This window comes from Terrapene carolina, unplaced genomic scaffold (genome assembly GCF_002925995.2).
Source record: "Terrapene carolina triunguis isolate 2854851 unplaced genomic scaffold, T_m_triunguis-2.0 Scaffold231, whole genome shotgun sequence".
Taxonomy (NCBI): domain Eukaryota; kingdom Metazoa; phylum Chordata; order Testudines; family Emydidae; genus Terrapene; species Terrapene triunguis.
In genome coordinates this window covers 3,288,478-3,311,892 of record NW_020664582.1, presented here as the reverse complement: position 1 = coordinate 3,311,892, position 23,415 = coordinate 3,288,478, and the positions used below count along the sequence as shown (strand labels likewise).

At 41.3% G+C, this 23,415-nt stretch overlaps 1 protein-coding gene across 1 annotated transcript in view; it reads left to right on the top strand.

The window, feature by feature from the left end:
- CAMKK1 (calcium/calmodulin dependent protein kinase kinase 1) overlaps nt 1-23,415 on the top strand; it is a 112,505-nt gene that overhangs the window by 76,935 nt on the left and 12,155 nt on the right. The window contains exons 9-14 of the mRNA XM_026656588.1: nt 3,292-3,491; nt 4,079-4,132; nt 6,544-6,617; nt 16,711-16,798; nt 19,430-19,558; nt 22,489-22,592. Of these exons, the coding sequence (XP_026512373.1) occupies nt 3,292-3,491; nt 4,079-4,132; nt 6,544-6,617; nt 16,711-16,798; nt 19,430-19,558; nt 22,489-22,592 (649 nt within the window). The remainder of the gene's footprint in view (nt 1-3,291; nt 3,492-4,078; nt 4,133-6,543; nt 6,618-16,710; nt 16,799-19,429; nt 19,559-22,488; nt 22,593-23,415) is intronic.

Here is a 23,415-nt window from a genome sequence, read left to right as displayed (position 1 = left end):
AAGGGGTCGAGTAGGGGCGGGGCCTGGGGCAGAGCGGGGGTCCAGCACCCCCAGGAAAATCCCAAAGTCGGTACCTCTGGTTACTACTATTAGAGAGGCAGTGAATACGACCCTGGGTTGGTGCTCAGGAGACCTGGATTGGCCGTTGACCAGCCATTTGACCTTGGGCAAGTCACTTCACCTTTCTGCTTGTTTCCCCACCTGCTTTCAGTGTCTTCTCTATTTAGATTGTAAGTCAAATTTTGACTAAGGCTCCTATGCCATTTAGGTGGTTTTGAAAATTTAGTCTGTAAACTCTACAAGGAAAGGACTATCTCTCACCATGTTTGTGTAGTGCCTAGCACAATGGGGCCCCAATATTGGTTGTGTCCTCTAACTATTACTATAATACAAATAAACAAATAATACTCATTTGCAATCCTTGAACATAATGACTTGTGAACCATGTACACTTATGAATCCTGTAGTTTAGCGAACTTGATCCCGGTTACAATTTATTATGTATTTATTTGTAGTACATATTATTTAACATTTTATATTGTGATTGTACCCAGAGCCTACCTAGATCAGGGCCTAATTGTTCTGAGTGCTGTACAAACATATCATCAACAACAGTTTCTACACCAAAGAGCTTGTATTTACTATCTTTTTATTAGATTTCACAAAGGCAAGTAATATATTTTGAAAGATAAATATTTATTTGACTTGGAATCATGTTTTACTTTGTTTTATGGATGAAATAATAAAAATCCCGGACTAAATTCTCCCCTGGTGTAAAACTCCATCGATTTCAATAGACTTTAACTCCACAGCTGAATTAATCTGACCTATATTTCATGGCCTGTATTTTACTTGCAAAAATGTGTTGGGAATCTGAGCCCTGCAGTCTCTGGCTTATTCTTTAAGAGTCTTATATTTCACACCTGCATGAAAGGCAGCTAATCATTTCCTGACGGGAAACTGCAGTTTCATTTTCTTTCTTGCATTACCATAATGAAATGTCAGCTCATCAATAGGTTTGCTCTGCAGCAGATGTCTGATAATAATTACTGTTGTCATAGGGTGTTTGGTGTTTACCCAGATTGTCTAGTCAGCCTCTCACAAGAGTTAACCGATTCACATCACAATATAATTGCACAGCAACAGCAAATCTGGGCTAGAATGACCACTGACGTTTCTTAGCACTGTCCTGTGAGCATTTGTCTGGGAATTGGTCCATTATGCATCTAGATTAGCTCTTAAAGAAGAATACTTACTGAAAGAATCTGTTCACTACGCAAACAGAGGCACAATGATACTGGGTAAACACATAGTATCATACAAAGAAATCAATTAGATTGTTGTATGCTATTCAAGTTCTTATATAACACTTTGCTTTAGATGACAGTGACATTTCAGATAACCTTTTCTGAAAGTTCTTGTTTAAATTGAATACTGCTGTCACGATATTGCTGTACAATACATCTGGTTTTCTTTTTATAATTTCCTTCTTCCCCTTTACTCCAAGACATAAAAATTCCTTTTCTTATTGCAACAGTATTGCCTCCAGGATAAACTGCAAACCAAGTAGTGAATTTGTTGTAAGGCTATCTCTTGACCTCGTGATCTGCAGTGATGAGCTTTTCAACTTTATATAATTCAGCTGGATCTGATATTTGGCAGTGCTATAAACCAGTTAAGAGAGTCCATTCTCACTTGCCCAGGAAGCAGTTCATTCATTCAACCTAATCATAATTGCAATCTTTCCTGTTGTAACATTTCAGAATGGAAGCTGGTTTGAAACATGACTTTGCTATGAAAGGGTTCCTGTGACAATAGCTTGTAAGGCCACATTTCTGAACATGAGAGTGGTTGTTATTTTCAAGGTTGGAATATTTTTTCTTTCCTTTTATTCTCTTTTAGAATAAAACACTCTGTGTCTCTTTCAAAGGTTCCTGTTTATGGCACAACTAGAGCATGGTGGTATTCTCCAGAGTTCTGGCATCGGCAATCTGTTTATCACTCGGGTTTAAAACAGCCTCTTTCAAACTGAAAATGTTCACTGATTTTTTTGATGTGTCAGTTCCCCTTGGCACCAGGATGTTATCTTAGCCCCGTCAATCTTCCAGTCTTCTCACGTGGGCATGTTTCTTTCTGTGTGGGGGTCTAATGTTATGTAGATTAGTCAGGTAGAATTGCAATTTTGAGATAAACATCTAAAAAATGTAACACATGGGCTGCATCCCACAAACCTTTACTCACATGAGCAGTCCTGTGGATTCATTTGGAGCTGGTAAATGGAGTAAAGCTTTGCACCATCTGCAAGACTTGACTGTAATTATTTCCTTCTTCAACAGCAAAACTCCCTCTCCCTGGGTATTAAGATCTCTGGGGCTATGCCCACTCTCTTTGGTTAATTGCCTTTATCAGTTTGATTTTCCTCTTAACGTTTGTTCAGTGCTGGCGAAAAGTGCCAGATTGACAGCCCTGGCTGCATCTCATGTGACGCGCATTTGACAGTCCTCCCACAGAACGCTGCATCTTGATTGAGATGCCATGCATCTGGCCAAGCTGCTGAAAGGCTGTGGGCATTTGCCTGCAATTGCACCTTTTGGACACTGGAGGCTGCAGTGGCATCCACTGAGCAGGCAGCCATGTGCCACCAGGAAGTGGCAGGAGTGAGATTGGAGCAGTGGCAGAAGGTGAGGGGCCTGATATGGGCCCTGGGCTCCCTGTTTCTGCAGGCAGCTGCTCCAGCCACTTGGGAGTTTCACCACCCTCACTCATCCCCAGGATCCCCCAGCATGCTTCAGAAGCCCCTATGAACCCCAGCACCCTATACTCCCCAGTGACACAGCAGGCAGGCAGAGTTGTAGAAAGCAGCTTTATTAATCCTAGACTGGCCGATGTTACTTGGTGAGGTTCTATTGCTCATCTAGCAGCAACCCACCCATGGCTTGTATTCCTGAGCCCTGGTCCCTTGCCAATCTCAGTCCCTTTTGAAATGTGACCATTCTCCATTTCCACTCACCATACCACACTGGGGACTAAAATCCTCCTTTTATGCACAGAACAGTAGTCCTCTGACAATCACTGGTCCCAGGGCTGTGCTGGTATAAGTGATGACATGTATACATAAAAATGCTTTGACTGACTAATTTACACCATATAAATTAAGGTTGCTGTCATTTTAAATACAACCACCCATGTTAGCTAGCATTTTGTTGGAGAAGGAAGGGTGCTGTTATATATTGTGGTTTCTTCCGGATATGCTGGGCAGCTTTTGAAGAGCATGTTCCCATCTGTTTACAGTGCACTATCAGAAGATCATTCACCGGGACATCAAGCCTTCCAACCTGCTCTTGGGAGACGATGGGCATGTCAAAATAGCTGATTTTGGAGTCAGTAATCAGTTTGAAGGGAATGATGCCCAGCTTTCCAGTACTGCCGGGACACCAGCCTTCATGGCTCCAGAGGCAATTTCAGATTCTGGCAAAAGCTTCAGTGGAAAGGTAAATCTTGGATCACCACTAATTAGTCTGAGTTTTAGGACCTGGGGAACATGAAAAGAAGGGTGGTATCCAAACCATACTCCTTGGTGTCTCTCTGTTCCACAGGCCAGGTAAAATAAAGAAGAATTTTTCTTCTATTATTGAGTCAAATCCTGAGGTCCTAACTCTGTTTTACTCAAGACAAAACTCCCGTAGATGCCAATGGGAGTTTTGCCTGAATGAGGCTTCAGGTTTTGATCCATTATTATTTGTCTAGGTCAGATTTCTGCCAGTCTTCCTCATGTTAAGTTGTGTCTTCCTCCACAAGTCGTCTGATTGAAATGAATGGGATTGTTCGTACAGTGAGGAACTACTGGATGTGTTTAAGGCTGGCAGAATCTGGCCAATATTGGTCAAAGTGTGCTAGGTGGTTTGCAGACTTTTGTGTGCATGTAGCAATGTATCTATCTAATTACATTGTTCAGTATCTATAAAATTAGGTTCCTAATGAAAAAGAGTTTATTTTTATGTTTGAGAAAATAGCTGTCTGATCTAAAATGTATCTAGCTGTTGGATCTAATTTACTAAGTGCAATTGCTTTCTTTCAGGCACTTGATGTATGGGCCATGGGAATTACTTTGTATTGCTTTGTATATGGGAAGGTAAGATGACTGTAGAACAATTGAATTTTATATAGGAGCTGCGGTTTGGTTATCATTAGTCTGATTCTCCCACAAATAGGTGAAAAATAATAAACAGAGAGCTTGAATCTGCAAGCTCTAATTCTCCCAAATAGTCCTAATGAAGTCAGTGGGTGAATAAGGGTGGCATCCATGCATAAAAATTCACAGGTCTGCCCCATAGCTTACATCAGTGCCCAGATCAACACCGGTCGCAATAATAGTGACCTTCTTTTTTCCCCAAATATTTCCTGGATTTAGAAACAAATCAGGCGGAACATGTGGAGAGAAGCACGAGTTTGATACAAAAGCTGCTCTAAAGTGCTTTAAATGATCCAGATAGTGTGCCGTCCGTCAGCTGATAAACACGGCAGACCGGTGCAGGTTATGGTGACTTGCTGCATGAGCAAAAAAAATTTATGGTTTTGTAGGATCCTCCCAAGGCCATGCAGGGCCCCACAAATCACACTGCACAGTTCCAAGGCTTTTTAGCTGATGTGGCTATAATTGACGGGGGTAAAATGTAAAGGAACAAGTAATTTTGTGACAGTTGTGATATGGTTTAGCTAATTCAGGATATTTTATTAGTTATGATAACTGCGCACTGGGCTATTTCTAAAATAAATAATTTGCACTGAAGATGGTGGAATCTCTCGGGATTTTGTCCCCTGGTGATATCATTTCCCCATGTGTTATGGCATGGAGAAGACTGGAAGAAGTAAGGTAAATAAAACCAATGAACTGTTCTGTTCCAAGAAACCCCCCTACCGTTGGCCTTGCAGTAAATACTGTGCACTCATTTCATAACTCGCCTTGGCTGGGCGGTTCAGGGGACAAGGCCAGAAAACCATCCCTTATCCCACCAGAAGCAGGTGCTGACGCTACTGTCTTTGGACCAGCAGTAAGGAGCACTGCTGAATGCGCTGCCCCACACACTGCCCTTGAGGTATTCTGCAAGCAGAGTGTCTCAAGTAAAGGCCAGTTGTCACAACAGCTCCGCTCCTGCCCACCTGCCCATGTTGCTCAGATAGGAAGAGCCAGAATTTAGGCATATATCAATCAACTGGAAAAAGTTACATTTGAAACAAATGTGCACTGAGCTCATGTATCTGAATTTAGCATAGAAAATTTAAAAAGTGATTGAAGATGACTATTTTAGGCATCATGTAGGTGGTTAGTGCCCAAGATCTGTAAAGCTGTTCTGTGAAGCATTTTTAAATCTGTTTAAGATCCTAGATCGTGAACAGAGTCTCCCAAGTAAATGTCATCCTTAAAAATTAATATATTTGAAAGCTGGGTCCTGCTTCACTTACCTGTGAAGACTTGAAGCTCAAGATTCTGTTTCACCTGCAAAAGTCAATGACATTGCAAGCAGACAATACAGTCAGGGGGAGTCTGTGATCTGACTAGCTGTCATAGAAGGCCCCAGAACTATGAACTGACATCACAGCAGGCAACTAAAGAAGGAAGCAATTTTCCATGTATCATATAAAAATACACCCATATATTCTGTTGAGTGGAATTTGCCTACTTGTGGAGGCTCCATACAAGGTCCTCCTGACCAAAAATCCCCATGGTAGCCCTGCATGGCACTGGCTGACAGAGCAACACCACATGGGGACTATACCCCTGTGTGTGTGCTGTGAATGAGGGTTTCCCACTGGCTTCAGATAAACTGGTGTATAGGAGAGCATTGAGGGGAGAGGGGTAGGAATGGAACCATTGGATCTGTGCTTACACAAATCCAGTAACTGTTGTCTAGAAGTCTAAAGCAGCAGCAGACACATTCCATAGACTGGAATAGAGGCTACATGGTAACCCGTAGCGTTCGTGCAAGTTACATGTGTGCAGGGTGGATTGGATTCCATCCCCTGGCCTTGGGTAATTTTCTTGCTTCATTTTTGTTCTCAGACAGGTGAATCTCCACTATTAATTTTGGAGATGAATTTCTTAATTACCTTTTGTATGGTAAACAATAATACCTAGCACTTATTCAGAGTTTTTCATCAGTAGATCTTAAAGTGCTTTACAAAGAAGGCCAGTATTGTTACCCCCATTTTACAGATGGGTAAACTGAGGCACAGAGAGACAAAGTGACTTGCCCATGGTGACCCAGCAGGTCAGTGGCAGAGTCTGGAATAGAACCCAGATCTCTTGAGTCTCACTCCAGTGCTGCATTTGCTGGGCAACCCTGCTCTTTTAAAATCTCTGCCTTTAACTTTTTAAGTAAGGCATAATTCTGCTTGTGAGAGGTGGGAAGATTTTACTAACATACCCTGCATGTATCTTCTGGGTCAAATTCAGAAGAAACATGTAACAAAAGTATATCTGAATGACAATTGCTAAACACTTGAGATGCCTAACAGCTGGAAAACCATTGCTTTGTTTTGTAGTGCCCTTTTATAGATGAATACATTCTGTCTCTCCATAACAAGATCAAGAACAAGGCGGTGGAGTTCCCAGATGAGTAAGTAAACTTTACTGCACTATTGTAAAATAAAGTGCAGTCTGCAATGTTATTAACTGTGTAACATACATGATAACAGTTGGCTATTGTGCTGACTGTGTGGAGTTTTATGTGTGTTTGTTCTGAGGTTTCCTATCTGTGTATCCTATGGCCCCCATTATTGTAGTATCTTATTGTGTATTTAATATAAATCTGTATTTGTATAAATCTTTCATGTATTTATCTTCACAACACCCTTGTGAGCTAAGGAAGTGCTGTTGTCCCTATTTTATAGATGGGAAACTGAGGCCTGAGACTAGGTGACTTGCCCAAGGTCACACAGGAAGTTTGTGGCAAAGCAGGGACTTGAATCCTGGGTCTCCAAAATCTAGCTCTCTAACCACTGAACTATCTTTCCTTTCCAGCTGAGCTAGCCTCCCTCTGGAGGCTTTGGGGATGTTGTTCAAGTTGTGTTGTCTCTGTTCTTTTTTTCTTTTGCTTGGTCTACACTCTATTGTTTAAAAGTGAGAAATTCCATGGGCCAAATTCTGGCCATAAATGAGCACATGCAGTTTTCACTGAAGTCAGCTGGAGCTGGGTGCAACATATGTGAAGATAGAATTTTGGCCCTAAGTGACTAAACAAGGTTTTCCAATGCTTGACCAAAACAAGATACTTGACTAAGGGCTGGTAGTGCCCGAAGTATCAGCATAGTGTAAAATATTTATTTATTTATTTATTTAGGTTTTTACAAAGTCTAACAAAAGAATACCCCTCCAATGCTCATAGCACCCTTAATCTTAAAAAATGCACTATAAAACAAACAGACACATCAGTTACCCAAGATCAACTCAGATAACCTAATGACTCTATATATATATATATATATATATATATATATATATATATATATATATATATATTATAACAGAATCAAACCAACCCCAATACAATCCCTAGAGCACCAGCCCTGTCCAACACCCATCTCACAGACAAGAGAAGAAATGTGGGCCTTGCAGCATGTCCTGAATGCAGAAAAACTCTGGCTGTTGTGAACCTTAGGAGGAAGAATATTCCAAAGGTTTGGAGTGAATGGAGAATGCTCTGGAATCTGCCCTCTCGGTTATAGCCAAGGGGCTTCAGCTCAGGTGCCTCCGCTAACCAGAGTGTGGTACTACGTGCAATGTTCACAAATTTTGCTGAAGAAAGATATTTATTCAAATCCAAATCCAGCAGTTCAGTATCCTCATCACTTATGATAAGCTAATAGCGTTAGCATGAAGTGAGTGGTTTTAGTGAATAGCTGTAATACAGTGATGGAGGCGACCAGTACATGGTGCCATGATTTCCATGAGGATTGTGTATAGAGAAGGGAACTCTAGAAGAAATGGAGGGATAATCAGAAGGAAGCTACTGGAAGCATATATGGCTGCAATCTATCTGTGAAACCTGCTGCTGTAACAGAATTCTTCATCTCAATCCTTGTATTCTAGTGGAGTGCTGCAGGGTTAAGATATTCTTCTAACTTGGCCTGCTAAAAAGGCAGGATAAATAGAGACACAACAGAGATACAGTAGGCTCACCAAGTGTTTAGAAACTGCAGTCTGCCTCTTTGGCAGTGCCCAGAAAGTATCACAAGCCCTGGCATTCCTAATGGTTTTCATAGTCCCTTTTTATCACAGCTTAAGATCAAGGACTCTGTGACCAATGAACCTAACGCTTAATGCAACTAAATAGTAGTAAGGGAAAATAAATTGACTTAAGACTATATTAAAGAAGTCAATAGTTCAAGAGGCTGGAAGAACAGAGAAACCCATGGAAGCCAAATCCAGCAGGATAATAGCATCAGTCTAGAGGAATGTTTTCCAAGATGGGAATTTCACCCTGCAATAGTGGGTGGGCCACAAATGTTCTGTTATGCCCAGTAGTACAGTGAAATAGTGACATCTACAGCTGTCCTGTTGTCTGTGTCCTATAGTAATAATGAGAGTAGTTTCATGCCGTTTGTAACTATGGGGTTGGGTTTTTCCCCTCATGGATGCTCATCCAAAAATTTGCTGTACAAATGACTCAGTTTAAAAAATAAATTGTTAATAATATATGAGGGGGCTATCGTGGGAGCTCCTGTGAGAGTCATGTTGGTACCAGTGGGTGCAGGATGTTTGGGTATTTTGTTTCTAGGGGAAGGGCAGAGGCAGCATGAACCCAGAAGGCTCATAAGGATGAGTCCCAGGGGATACATGTGAAGGCTCTGTTCTCTTGACCCACAGAAATCAGTTGTTCTATTCCTGTCAGCTTGAACTAGCTAGCTGAAAAGTCTGTCTGCAGATTTCTTAGACTCCTGGCTTCTATGAGTAACCCCATTATGATGTAATAAAAGCAGCCAAAGCAATACAAAGCAAAGTGCTAGGGCATGTGTGCCAGTGATGTTTCCAGAGACAGACATGAGAAGATCCAAATGAATCATCAAATCTCAGCTTCCTAGAATAAAATAAAATATCAAAACCTCTGATTCTCCCTTAGTTGAAGCAGCGCCCTATCTAAGCTACTGAGATGCTGCCGAGGGACAGAAAGTATAATTTCTTCCTTTTCTTCTCCCTTTGCATGTACTGCAGTGTTGGAATTGAAATGATTGCCAGTTTTACCTCAGATAAATATTATTTTTATTATTATTATTTATTTGTATTACTGTAGTGCCTAGTTTTGGACCAGAACCCCATTGTGCTAGGTGCTGTACAAATACAGAACAAAAAATAAATATGATTACTTCACTATTGGCTCTATTGTCTTCTGCTTCTCTATATTTACTGAGAAAATACCTTTATTACTGCAAATTGTATCAAGTTACTTATGAAACAGGTTGTTGAACCTCTTGTGCTCACTGGTAGTTCTTCACACAAGTACTGTGATTTGAGTCAATGGGATTACTTGTGTTAGTAACCACTAACCAGTGTAAGTTTTCAAAGGTCTGACCCTGAACCAACTCCCCCCCCACCAAAAAAAAAAGTTACTTCCCCCTCCCCCTCCCGTAAGAATCAGAATAGTAGTGCCCTCTACTAAAGTCCTGTGAGAACAGAGGTAATAGAAGTCTGGGTGATATACTTTCATGACCCTGGCTTAGCTTGATGTGGGACACAGTAGAGCTGTACTACTGGATAATAATGTAATGCTAGGTCCTTTGATACTTCCTGTGCAGAATATTAATTGGGAATGAGAATTGTGTTGGAGGATAATGGTTGGCCTTACAAAGGATGAAACAAAGCTGCTGAAGAACTGTATGTATGGAAAGCCCTCTTCCAGAATATTCACCTACACTATAATGGGATTTTTTACTAAGTTGGTAACTAGGATGTAGCAAGGTTGATCCCACACATGCAACATGATAAACACATGATTCCTAACCATGTGGGTGTTCCTTATTGCAGCACTGAACTTGAATAGTGTTCTGCCTTAGTTCAAACATGAATAGGGGGGACTAACCCCGTGTCTGTTACCTGTTTAACCAGTACTGCTGTCTCCCACAGTCTTGATTATTCACTGCCTTGCATCTTGCGTAGTCACATACACCTGTGCAAAGTGGGTGTAAAATGCTTTCATTTTGATATTGGTAGTATTTCACACTCACTTTACACAGGCTGTACATGACTACACCACATGCAAGGCAATAAAGAATCAGGCCTCAAGTCTGTGCAGGAGGATATCTCAAAAGCGCAATGCACCATGTGAAAAACAACTTTAACCCCCGCCCCTGGCACCAGGAGCTAAGGCTATATAAAACAGCTGCCTGCATTTTCACAGAATGTACTGATGATGATTGATGATAGAATTTCTTCAACTATGAGAATTACTGGGTAAAATTCTATGGCCTGTGTGCTATGAAAGAGTCAGACAGCATGATCATAGTGTTCTTTTTGGCCTTAATAATATTGATCTGTTGATCTCAGGGTTGTGCAGTGTGGCAGATGAATACAAGCCAACCAAATTAATATACAGTTGTAGTGGGGAAAATGCTGTTATGTGATCCATGTTTTCTGTACTCTTGTCAAATGAGTCTGTCAGTCCCTGGTTACACTTAACATGGCTCTGTCTGTAGTGTAGACAGGGCTATAAAACATCTGTAAACATACCTGCCACTTCTCTGTGCTTTCACAGCTTCAGGCCTTCTCTCTGGCTTTTGGATGATGATTCATTTATTTCTCCATTGGCTTTTGGATGAGGTACCCATAGCTGGATTTTTTCCAACTCAGCCCAATACCCAGACAGAATTTTTGACCTACTTGCATTAATTAATCCTTCATTTTAGTCAAAATCTAGAGATAAAATTACTTCAGTATTTAGAAATGTGCATGAGGAAATTAAAACTCTAATGAAACATGCTCCTGGTAAAGTACCAGGGTCACACAGCCCGAATTGTAGCCAGATGTTCATTATCCAGCGGCGTGAATCATTTTTAAGATGCTACGGACCTTCTTCTGTGAGGAGCTGAGCACCCTCAATTCCCACTTAAATCAAGAAGGGGCCAGATGAAGAGCTCAGTTCCCATTTAGGCACTCAAATAAGGTCCAGGGTATCAAAACTTAAGCTCCTTTGAGAATCTGCTCACTTGTCTAAGTGCCTAATACGGAGCTGAACTCTTTTGAAAATCTTGCTCCAATTGTGGGTGCTGAGCCTTTCTGAAAACCTGGCCCTTAGAGTTGAGGGCAGTCAGCACATTACAGATAATCAGGCCCAAGGCATTGCAAATATGGACAGAACTCACTAAGGTAATTCATTCTGTGTTGCCATTGCTGCATGATTTTGGATGGATGTTTGTTTTAACAGAGCTGCGGCAAAGAATTGTTTATGTAGGCAGTCGTGTCTCTGCTCTCTCAGGTCCTGGGCAATTTGCCCATCATCTCTCAGCCATCATATATTTGGGTTAGCAGTCAGTTTACGAGTGACTGTTCCCATCTGTCTCCACAGTAAGTTATTAACATTTAATGGGCTAACTGGGTTGTGCTAAGAAACCTTTTCTTCATTCAGCCATCTCCTTCAGCAATAACTCTTGCTGCATGATTTATTTTGACTTCTCATTGACCTATTCTCCCAGCCTAAAAAAATCTTGCTGCTCATTAAGATGTTGAGAGATAGTTACTGTGTGTTGATTGCTGTCTAAACTAAATCCATTTTTTGATAAAGATGCTAACAGAGAGATGGATATTAAGCAAGAACTCACTGGACTGATTCCACCTCAGACCTCCCACTAGGGTGACCAGATGTCCCAATTTTATAGGGACAGTCCCGGTTTTTGGGTCTTTTTCTTATATAGACTCCTATTACCACCCACCCCCTGTCCCGATTTGTCACATTTGCCGTCTGGTCACCCTACCTCCCACAGAATTAGCACCTAGCTATATATAGGGGCATTTTGGAGTCAATTTATTTTACCATGGCTACAAAAGACACACATTTCTGTTTACAGAGGGTCCATGAAAACTCAATCTCTGCTTTATGAACTATTAAATAAAGAAATGTAACTTTCTGTGCTCAGATGTTTCAGCTCCCCTTAGGCCAGAGACAGTGGGGTAAATATTTTCTGTAGATATGCAGCTCTGTTCATATAAATGAGAATTATGCATCTAAACTCCTGTGCATTGTGCTAGATATTTAAGAAAATGGATTTAGAAATAATTTCATCTTGGGTTAAGTTACAATTAGCACTAAATAAAAATTATTCAGGACTAACAGCAAATTGGTAAAGGCTTTGTGTCCAGACATCTGTCAAGAGTGCAAGAACTACTATGTGTGTGATTCTAATAAGGATCTAAAGTTGAGTCATTCTTTTTCTGACCTACAATGCAATGTTAACAATTCTCACTATTTTGTCATGAGTCTCACGATACTAGCTGTTCTTCCAAGCTCCTGGGAATATGCAAGAATCTCAGTTTTCATTTAGAAAAATAAAGACATTTCCAGCTCCCTTAGTTGGGGGGAAAAAGCTGGAAAACATGAACCCTAATTGCTCCAAGTCCAGAAGGCAATTTAAAAGACCTCAAAGTTGTTATTTAAAATCTCATGGTTTTTAAGCCAGTTCATGATTATTTGAGGGCTTGTCTCAGGGCTGGTCTACACGGAGGGGGAGGGGGGTCGATATAAGATACGCAACTTCAGCTACGGGAATAGCGTAGCTGAAGTCGACATATCTTATTTCGACTTACCTCGGGTCCTCACGGCACGGGATCAATGGCCGCGGCTCCCCCGTCGACTTCGCTACCACCGCTCACCCTGGTGGAGTTCCGGAGTCGACGGGAGCACGTTCGGGGATCAATATATCGCGTCTAGACGAGACGCGATATATCGATCCCCGATAGATCGATTACTACCTGCCGATTCGGCGGGTAGTCTGGACGTACCCTCAGTGGTTGTGGTTAGCAATACTGCTGCATGTTCAAATTGTGAGGAAGCCCTCTGCCATGCTTTAGCAATACCTCCGGCTGATTGGGAAACTGGTGTTAACAAACTCCAAAGTATTGTGGAATCTTCCACTGAAAAAATTGTCAAGTATGACATGAGTTCTTTTTAGAATGGAGAAGTGAAGGGGAGAAATAGGGAGACTCCATGAGTGTCTAAGGGGAGACCAGCAAACATGTTTGTACACATATGTTCCGAACACATGGAAGATATTTTCCCCTTTTTGGTGCACATACTGTCCCTTGGAACTGACATCTCATCTGACATGGTGCATGGACATGCTGGTGTAAGTGGTGGGCATTTTGTTTAGCATTGACATAGTGAATAGCCGGTGCATGGTCATTTTTCCTTCCTTCCTCTCTCTGTTGTTAACTGGGTAATTCAATTAATTTCAACAGTAACTTACCCAGAACTGCATGAATGTCCCACAGAGCTTGTCTGCAACAAAGACAGCCATGCATTTGCCCTTCCTTATGATTTTTCATTATTTCTGTGTCTGCCTAGAAGTCTTTCTGACTCCTAGAAAAATATCAGACTAGATCATTGTGCTGTCTTCTTTTTTCTTTTTAAATCACATTAATACTGCTTTTGCGCTGACAGATATTAGGCCTTTTAGAAAGCACCATTTCACCTTTATCTCAGCTACCTACTGTGTTAGCAGCCCTGACTGCTTATTTATGACCTGCTGACTACTGCTCTCTGCTCCAGTATTAGTATCTTTTATAGCCCAGATCTTGTTATAAGAGTGTCATGGTTTTTCCCTTTCCTGCCCTCTGCCTAAAATTTCATGTGAGTGGCAGTCTAGAGAATGGCAGTATTCAACTAGTCATTCCTGTCCCTCCCATTATCTGGGCCTGATTCTCATTTACACCAAGACCCCTTGGCACCACTGTGGTGTTTAAAGAATACCACTTTGACCCCTTTACACAGCCAGAGCAGTATTAAAGAGCCTCAGTGTAAGTGAGAATCGGGCCCTTTTGTTCTCGCTATTGCCAGTTACAGCTGCACTTCTGACCTCTTTCAGGGCTCAGACCTTTACCTCTCCTGGAGTGAAATGCTAGTTTTCCTGTTCTAATACCAGGCCCTGGGCTACAGAATCTGTGGATTAACTGTTCTTACCCACCCGAGGTCCAGCTGAACTGGGGTACCTGCAGTTCCTCTCAGTCTGTGATCAGTGGTGAACAGGGATAGTACAGCCTTCTTGAAACAAAAGTGTTGTTTATTTTAACAAACAACAGTCTTGGGAGACAGACCAGTCCTCGCTTACAGACAGCCCCCCAACCTGAAGCAAATACTCACCAGCAACCGCACACCATACAACATAAACACTAACCCAGGAACCTCTTCTTGTAACAAAGCCCGATGCCAACTCTGTCCACATATCTATTCAAGTGACACCATCATAGGACCTAACTACATTGGCCACGCCATCAGGAGCTCGTTCACCTGCATATCTACCAACGTGATATATGCCATCATGTGCCAGCAATGCCCCTCTGCCATGTACATTGGCCAAACCGGACAGTCTCTACGCAAAAGAATAAATGGACACAAATCTGACATCAGGAATCATAACATTCAAAAATCAGTGGGAGAACACTTCAACCTCTCTAACCACACAGTGACAGACTTGAAGGTGGCAGTTTTGTAACAAAAAAACTTCAAAAACAGACTCCAAAGAGAGACTGCTGAACTTGAATTAATATGCTAATTAGATACAATTAACTTAGGTCTAAACAGAGACTGGGAATGGTTGGGTCATTACACTAATTGAATCTATTTCCCCATGTTAAGTATCCTCACACCTTCTATGGGTCATCTCGATTATCACTTTAAAGGATTTTTTTTCTCCTGCTGATGATAGCTCATCTCAATTGATTGGCCTCTTACAGTTGGTATGGCTACTTCCACCTTTTCATGTTCTCTGTATGTATAAATATCTTCTTCCTGTGTGTTCCATTGTATGCAGCTGAAGAAGTGAGCTGTAGCCCACGAAAGCTTATGCTCAAATAAATTTGTTAGTCTCTAAGGTGCCACAAGTACTCCTGTTCTTTTTGCGGATGCAGACTAACACGGCTGCTACTCTGAAACCTTTATTTTAACAGTGGAACAAAGCATTTAAAACAAAAGTATTTTAAAACATGTCTTTCTGACCTAAAGGGTTCCCATCCACTGATGGTAACCTAGGCAGGCCAGTATGTTACTGTGTCTGAGTCTGGTTCCCCAAAACAACTACTCCCCAATCTCAATGAATTCCCAGGATTTACTCCTCTGGTTCAGACCAGTCCTGTAGGCTCAGTAGGAGATCAAGCCAGAGTCCTTAGGGCCAGTAGTTCTGGCATTGTCTCTTAACAACTCTTAAGTGTTTTCTGAGAAGTGGCTTATCTTAAGCCATTGTGTCCCTTCCTGCTTGTGTTTTTCCCGACAGTCTCCTTTTAAACTAAACTCACATATTCATACACTAAACGTCCCAATAACCAGGTCAACATACAGTGTTCATAAGTTATTACAGAACAGCTCCAAATCCATCACACTAGTATGTCCCTTAATATGATTTGAATGTAATTTATTTATATAGTTGGTTTATTTCCTTTTGCTTTTGAAGAGAGAGAGAGGCATTATGCCTGGTTCTCACCAGCATTTTTAATCTGTCACGTTCATGAGCACTGAAATGCATTCTCATGGGACAGAAGTATTCTCCTGGCGTGAAATTTTACATTGCCAAGTTCCAGCTTTGAGCAAATATATGCACCACTGAAAATTGTTCATGACAGAAATGCTGACAGAGATCATCAACTGACTATCATGGTGCTAACACACACTAATGTAATTTTATTTCAGAGCATTTTTATTAAAAGTCCTTACCTGTGTTGTTAGTACTACTGATCATGCAAACCTTTGCTTTTGAGAGTAATCCATTCAAGGGAACAACTTGCATGAGCAACTACTATTTGTGTGAATAGGGGTTTACAGGATTGGGGACTAGATTATTAAAAACTATTTAAAAAAATCAAATGTTCTTGCTACTATTTGTGTTGATTGTTTACTTTTTATAAGACCCTTATTTTGGAAATTGAAACAATTTCCCTTCTTTGACCCTTTTCTAGCACAGTTTTCTGTAGTATGTTGGTTGCAAAAGCTTCAGACAAATGTTAAATTTGAAATAAATTTTCATCAGTATTTGTGGAAACATTTCAATTCATACAACCTGCAAACTCAACCTGGGATTGGAATATCAAACAGGGCTATTTCTTTCCAACACATTGTTGTTAATAATAATGTTTCTGCAAGCTAAATGATGTATTTAGTGTCACCTGTACAACCCCATTTAAATTGTGCCTGTCAGTTATACCTCATTGTCTCAGATTCTGCCCTCAGAATACCAGTAAAACTCCTGATCTTCAGATATGCCTTTATTTGCTCCTGTACAACCCCTTTGCCTGTAGGCAGAATCTGGTGTACATTATCCTTATTAGTGATCATAAGGCCTAAGAAGAATTGATTTTTACTTCCCAGGCTGAATTTGCGGGCAGTTGGGGCGGGGGGCTGAATTCTGTACTTGTAAACTGATCAAATTAACAGAATATTACTACGAGAAGCTTTACGCATAACCTTGTCATTTGTAGTTACCTATTAACCATATATTGGTATTCTCTTTAATCAGGCCACAGATAAGTGAAGAGCTCAAAGAACTGATTGTAAGGATGCTGGATAAAAATCCAGAAACGAGGATAACGGTTCCTGAGATTAAGGTAAATTCGTCATGAATGTTATATTTATTTGGAATTGTTTCATATAGTTTCAGTTGGTTTCATATTTCTTATATTACTTGTGACACAACTTACCAGCATTTCTGTTTTGGGGATATATCAATCAGCATAGCTCAAAGGGTGAGTATATTCACTTTGCTCCATATTTGTATGACTTAAAATCACTCTGATGCTGTTTATTTCTGAGAATATTAATAAAAGGGGATTTTTAATTAAAATTGTTCAAAATCTGGATAAAACACTGATAGCATTTCCCACAAACACTTGTGTAGATTGAAACCTTGCTTTTTTACTGAGATTGCTAACTCCAGTGATCAAACCTGTTTCCTCTAGCAGACATAGATGTGTGTTGCAGTGACTGTGAAGCTGAATACCATACGTGTATGTACCTGTTGTTCATACCATGCTGGCTGTTGTTACAAATGGAGGAATGGGATCAAGGCATGTAGCATCCATTTCTGTCAACATTACCTTGGTCATTGTTCTGCAAAGCTCATGAATCCAGAGCAACGAACACCCTCTGATAGAGAAAGATGCTCCAGGCTGCTCTGTATATTTTGTTTTAGGACTGATACCATGTTCTGCTATCATTAGTCACTGAGAAGTCTCACCTATTTGAAAAGAGTCAGAGGGCTTGTCTACACTGGCACTTTACAGCACTGCAACTTTCTCGCTCAGGGGTGTGAAAAAGAAAAATCCTGCACGCAGCAAGTTTCAGCGCTGTAAAGCACCAGTATAGAGAGTGCCCCAGCGCTGGGAGCCGCGCCCCTCGCGGAGGTGGATTTTTTACTCTCCCAGCGCCGCACTGCGACCACACAGCCACGATAAAGCACTGCCGCGGCAGCATTTTAGCGTTGCCAGTGTAGACTAGCCCAGAGAAACTGAAGTTGAACAAAGCAGGGGTGGGGGTGGATTGACTGTATCTACCCTCTCCTAATTTGCATCTCTGATGTATCACTCTTGTTATTCACAGTTATTTAGGTCTAATTGTTTTGCAAACTCAGTTTGGAACTGCTATTAACAAAAAAAAAATATCAAGGAAATTATATGGGGGATACATAAGGAAATTGCTGTTTCTGAACCATGTTGGTGCACGGAATACACATGTCTCCTAATTGAAATGCTCACACGACTCAGGTATTCCATACTTTTAATAAAAATGATTTCATTTAGGGTTGACTGTGGTGTTTTGCCTCTGAAGAGGGTTGTTATAAGCATGAATAATCATCTTTGGAATACACAATTTAATTAAGTGCCATAAAGAAGCTCTTTGCTGAGCTCTTGAAAAATGCTCTGGACACCTGCACTAAACTCCTTTTAAAGTTTGTAGGCAGTGAACATCAGTCTTACTGAATGCTGTGGACTAGTCCCAAGGAGGTAGGCAGGTATTTTTTAAAAGGATGCTGTTCTGATTAACATCCATAGGGGCCAGCCCTTGGACAAATCCATTGATATCAAAGAGCCCCACTCTAGTACTGTTTGTTTATACTTGAAACCCCTTGTATTATGCAGCACATTAGACCAAAATTATGCACAGGCCTCCCATGCCCTGAACTGATTTACATGGCATTATGGGACAATGCTAATTAATTACAAGATAATCTAATAAGCCATGTGGTTATTAAACTAGAGGGGCAGGGAGCAGCACAAGAAGGTGAAGTGTTCTCTTGGGAGGGAAAGTGGGAGGCCTGCTGGAAAATGCAGGTACATCTGAGGCTCCTAAACCACCTAGGAGCCACTCCTGTGGCGTTTAATTATATGGGAAAGAAGACACGTCCTCCAAAAAGCTTCTTCCTGCTCCCTCGCAGTCGTCTGAACAGCAGGAAGGTGGTAGGAGGGTGACCATGTTTTTTTACTGATGTGGTATGAACATCAGTCTGTGTGGCATCTAGGCAAAAAAGGTAAGTTGTGTGGGCAATTGCACAGCCATGTAACCACATCGTGTATAGGGGCCTCTCCGTGACCCTGAAACGTCACATTAGTGATAGGCCAAAATGTTCAGACTTGGGTACCATATTATATGTTTACCTAGGTGGCCTGATTTCCAGAGATACTGAGCGTTTGCAGCAGCATCTAAAGTCACTAGTTGCTGAATGCTCAGCACTTCAGAAAATCAAGCCACTTGTTTAGGTGCCTAAATTTAGGCACCCAAGTTTGAAAACACATTATGACACTTTTCCTGGGCCTGCGTTGTTAAAGTGTCTATGTATGTGAGAAAGAGTTGCTGTTGATGACTGGGATTTTCATAGGTTTTGACTGAATTCAGTGGAAATTGAGTGCCTAAGTCTTTTAGCCCGTTTGAAAATGCCAGCCAATGACAGTTGGTGCTGATGGTCTGTTATGGTCTTATGGTCTCTGAAGAGACACTATGCACAGTCGCTGGAGTGCAGCAGACCCTCTGAGTTAGCCCTCAGCCTGTTGATTCAGCACATGCCAACCTGTGTGGAAAATGGAGCCATACTGACTTGCAGCTTGTAATAATAATCAGCCCTATATTCATTATTTCCCCATATTAACTAACATCCATACTGTGTGAAGTACAAGGGACAAACACATTTAGGATTCTCTGCAGTGGCTTGTTCCCATCTTTCTTTTTGTCCCTTTTCTATGTAGTTGCATCCCTGGCTAACAAAGTTTGGGGAGGATCCGCTGCCTCTGGAGGAAGAGCATTGCACTGTGGTGGAGGTGACTGAGGAGGAGGTGAAGAATTCCGTCAAGACAATCCCAAGCTTGCCAGCTGTAGTAAGTGTAAACAGGAGCTTTCTAAGGTTTTATGTTCCGGGAGATATGTCACTTTCTTTGGGTATGTCTACACTACAGGATTAATCCGAATTTAGATAATTCGAATTTGGGAAACAGGTTGTATAAATTCGATTGTGCGCGGCCACACTAAGCACCTTAATTCGGTTTTAAACCACATTAATTCGGTGGTGTGCGGCCACACTACCCCATTAACTTAAACACAGTAATTCGGTGGTGTGCGTCCACACTAACCCTAATTCGAATTAACAAAATCGATTTAGGCTCTACTCCGTTCGTCGAGGTGGAGTACAGAAATCGATTTAAAGGGCCCTTTAATTCGAATTAACTGGCTCTGTAGTGTGGACGGGTGAAGGGTTAATTCGGATTAAGGCAGCTAAATCCGAATTAAAGTCCTAGTGTAGACCAGGCCTTTGAGCCATCAGCCTGTGAAGTAGTCTCAACGTGAGGGATAGACAAATTTCCAGTGTATGATGTGCGTGATTTAGCCATTCAAGTCAGCAGACGTTGTTCATGCCTTTGAGCTGTGCATTCACCTCAAAAGATTTACTGGTAGCGCAACACACGGGGGGCCTGATCCTGCAGCCCTTATCCATATGAGCATTGACGTCAAAGGGGCTACTCAGATAATAGGTGCAGGGCCAAGCTCCCCAGGTGGCCAGCACCAGAGGAAGTGAATGATAGAAGAAATTCAAATTTGGGAAGACTTATTACCAGACACATAAGACTCCAGTCCCAGCGCCACCACTCCCACTGGAAAAAGGGAGAGCAGCGAACGAGAGTAAAGGGTTGTTTGCATTGTTTGCTGGGCAGCCGCCCGTGTACACAGACAAGGAAAGAAGCGGAGCTGCAAATGGCTCAGAACACCCAGCATAGGACACGCTCTGGTCGTTGTTGAGCCTATTCTCTTTGGATCAGCAATAAGGGCCTGATCAAAAGCCCATGACATCAATGGGAGTCTTTTCATTGACTTCAGTGGGCTTAGTACCAGGCTGTAGGTGCCTGTAGCAACTCAGTAGGCACTAGGCACCTCTAGAGATATAGCCCTGAGAACTGGAATCCTCTTCTCTTCCCATTTTGAAGGCAACTTAATCATATGGCATTTTCCCTCTAGAAATAAATGTGTGAAACCTTTTCTTACAAAATCTTCTATGTGATGGAATAATAAACACACTGCAAAATATTGACCTCCAGGTTTAAAATAAATAATTAAAATTACAATGGGTAGTTAAGAACTCAGCCTTTCTGCTTTAGGCATTTAAACACTGGGCTCCAGTGTCGGGAGTTGAAAGACTTGCTTCCCCTTTATGAGATGTGTCCTGGCAGGTTTAAAAATTTTTTGTTTTATGAAAGGAAAAGATGAAGTTGTAATGAAAAGGGGACACTTTACTGACTGCAAATTGAGGTTATGCTTAAGTGTGCGTGTGGTGACCAGATGTCCTGGAATTGACATATGAAGTGCAGTATTCCAGACAAATATAGGCCATGATCCAGAAAAGTCTTCCTGGCATAAAGCTAAATGCCTGCTTTTCAATTATTGAAACAAAATACTGTTAACGTATCCTCACTAATTTAAAAAGCAAAGGAAGGTAAGCCAGGTCTAAAGCCTGGTGGCTTAAGAACTTCCACACATGTGGGAGGAAAATACTAATACTGTCCCATAATTTGGGGAAAAAATACATAGACCAGAGCTACAGCTGGTGTAAATCAGTGTAGCTCCATTGGTTGGCTTCAATGGAGCTACATCAATTTACATCCGCTGAGAATCTGGCCCTACGTTTCTCTACTGATTTTTAGAATGCAATCACTGAAATATTGCAGAATTTGTGAGCCTACCTAATCACCATGAGCCAGCCACCCTGTGTCTTTTAGATAAGATTGAACTGTAAAACTTGTTCTAAGGTGGCTCATGGGTTTTCCCCCAAAGGCAGAGGGTTTCTCTTTTCCTAAAATATTTGTTAAATAGTGAAAGTCAAAATGCCAGCCTATTTGACAGCCCTGGAAACTTCGGTACTCTGTTTATCCTCGTGCATCTCCACAATATCTAAGGTCTTATACTGTGCTTATAGTGATGGTATCTGATATTCTTCAGGGAATCCTGATACCTAGAAATAGAAATAATAAGATCTGTTAGTAACAGAGATGGCCCCAGACCTAAATACCGTGCACCTGACTGGAGTTAAGGATTGGGGGCGTACAAAATCTGAACTTGAATCTGAATGTAAATTTAGTGGTTAATCCCTCTAGGGGGGATGATTGTGACAATTTCTTCACCCAGCCACTGAGGTGGTGTGGCTATTTACCTCTCCTTATTTGGGGCTAGTGATAAAACCACATTCTAACCTTTAATGACTCTCACAACTTCCGTATGAGGTAGATAAGAGAACATTATTATTTCCATTTTACAGATGGGAAAAGGGATATAAAGTGGCCAGATCCTCAGCTAGTGTAAATCAACATAGTTACATTGAAGTAAATGAAGCAAATTCATTTATGCCGACTGAGGATCTGGCCAAAGAGGTTTAAAGTGACTTCCCAAGTCACAGAGGGAGTCGTTGTCAGAGCTGGAATTAGATCTTACGAGCTCTTGGCTCCCAGTCCTGTACTCAGGCAACCAGCCTGTTCCCTTCCCTCTAGTAAATAGGTGTTGACAATATTCATATAACTGTTTCTAGGAATGCTTTGCAACTTCAGTAGCCAATGGGTCAGCATTTATACCAAATAGAAACCTAAGGGCTATTATACAGATCCCTTTAGTTCCGTTTTTAACTGTGAAATGGCATTACAATTTTATTAAATTATTAATGAAGTAATCATTACATTCCTCTGATCTAATGCTTAGAGCAGCATTATAAAGATGATGAAAACTCTGTGCCACCTATCTTCTCTGATCTGTTTTTCCTTCTTCAAAGATTTTAGTGAAGGCCATGCTAAGGAAACGCTCATTCGGAAACCCATTTGAGGTTCAGGCCAGAAGGGAAGAGAGGTCCATGTCTGCTCCAGGAAACCTATTAATGTATGTATATCTACCTCTTCTAGTGCTCAGCCTGAGCTGTATACGGCCGCTTCAATGAACAAAGTAGCGTGGGAGGAATAATGGAAACTGTTTTCAGATAATTTCCTTAGAATTTAAAGGCAAAATTCATGTGGAAATCAGTCAGTGGAGTTACACTGGGGATGAATAAGGCCTCAAGTGTCATTTGGGCTTGAAGTATAGTGAAACATCCACATTAGAACAAAGTAAACATTTCTTTGTATGGATGCAGCTCCTTCCATATTTAGGGCCACATCCTGAGCTGATGTAAATGAATGCAGCTCCGTGGACTTCAGAAGAGTTGCACCCACTTAGAGCAGCTCAGAACTATCTTTTTAGCCAGTTTGTTTATTATATACTGTGTGTAGTTTAAACAGTACTCAAACATCAAGCTAGCAAAGTATCCTTTTATGAAATTCAGCTAGGTTATTTAATTCTTATGTAAGTAGCGTCTGCTCTGCTGTCCATGAACAACAGAAGTAGGAGGTTTGGAGAAAGAGGCCAACTGAGTCATCTAGACATTAAAAAATAAAAAAGCCTGTAAAACTAGAAGCATGCTGATATATTTCAGCTCTGCTCTGGAAATCAGTGACCCATGTAGTTTGTGCAAACTGGCAAACATGCACATCCTGGACTGGAAGCCAGTGAGTGACACCTTTGACATTACGTTATTGGTATTGTGGGAACCAACAAAATGCATCATATGTGATAAACCAAGCTACAGTACATAGCATACATACATCATGCCCAAAACTCAACATCTTCCATGCTAAACAAACACCACTCTTAGCAGATTCCCAAAGAT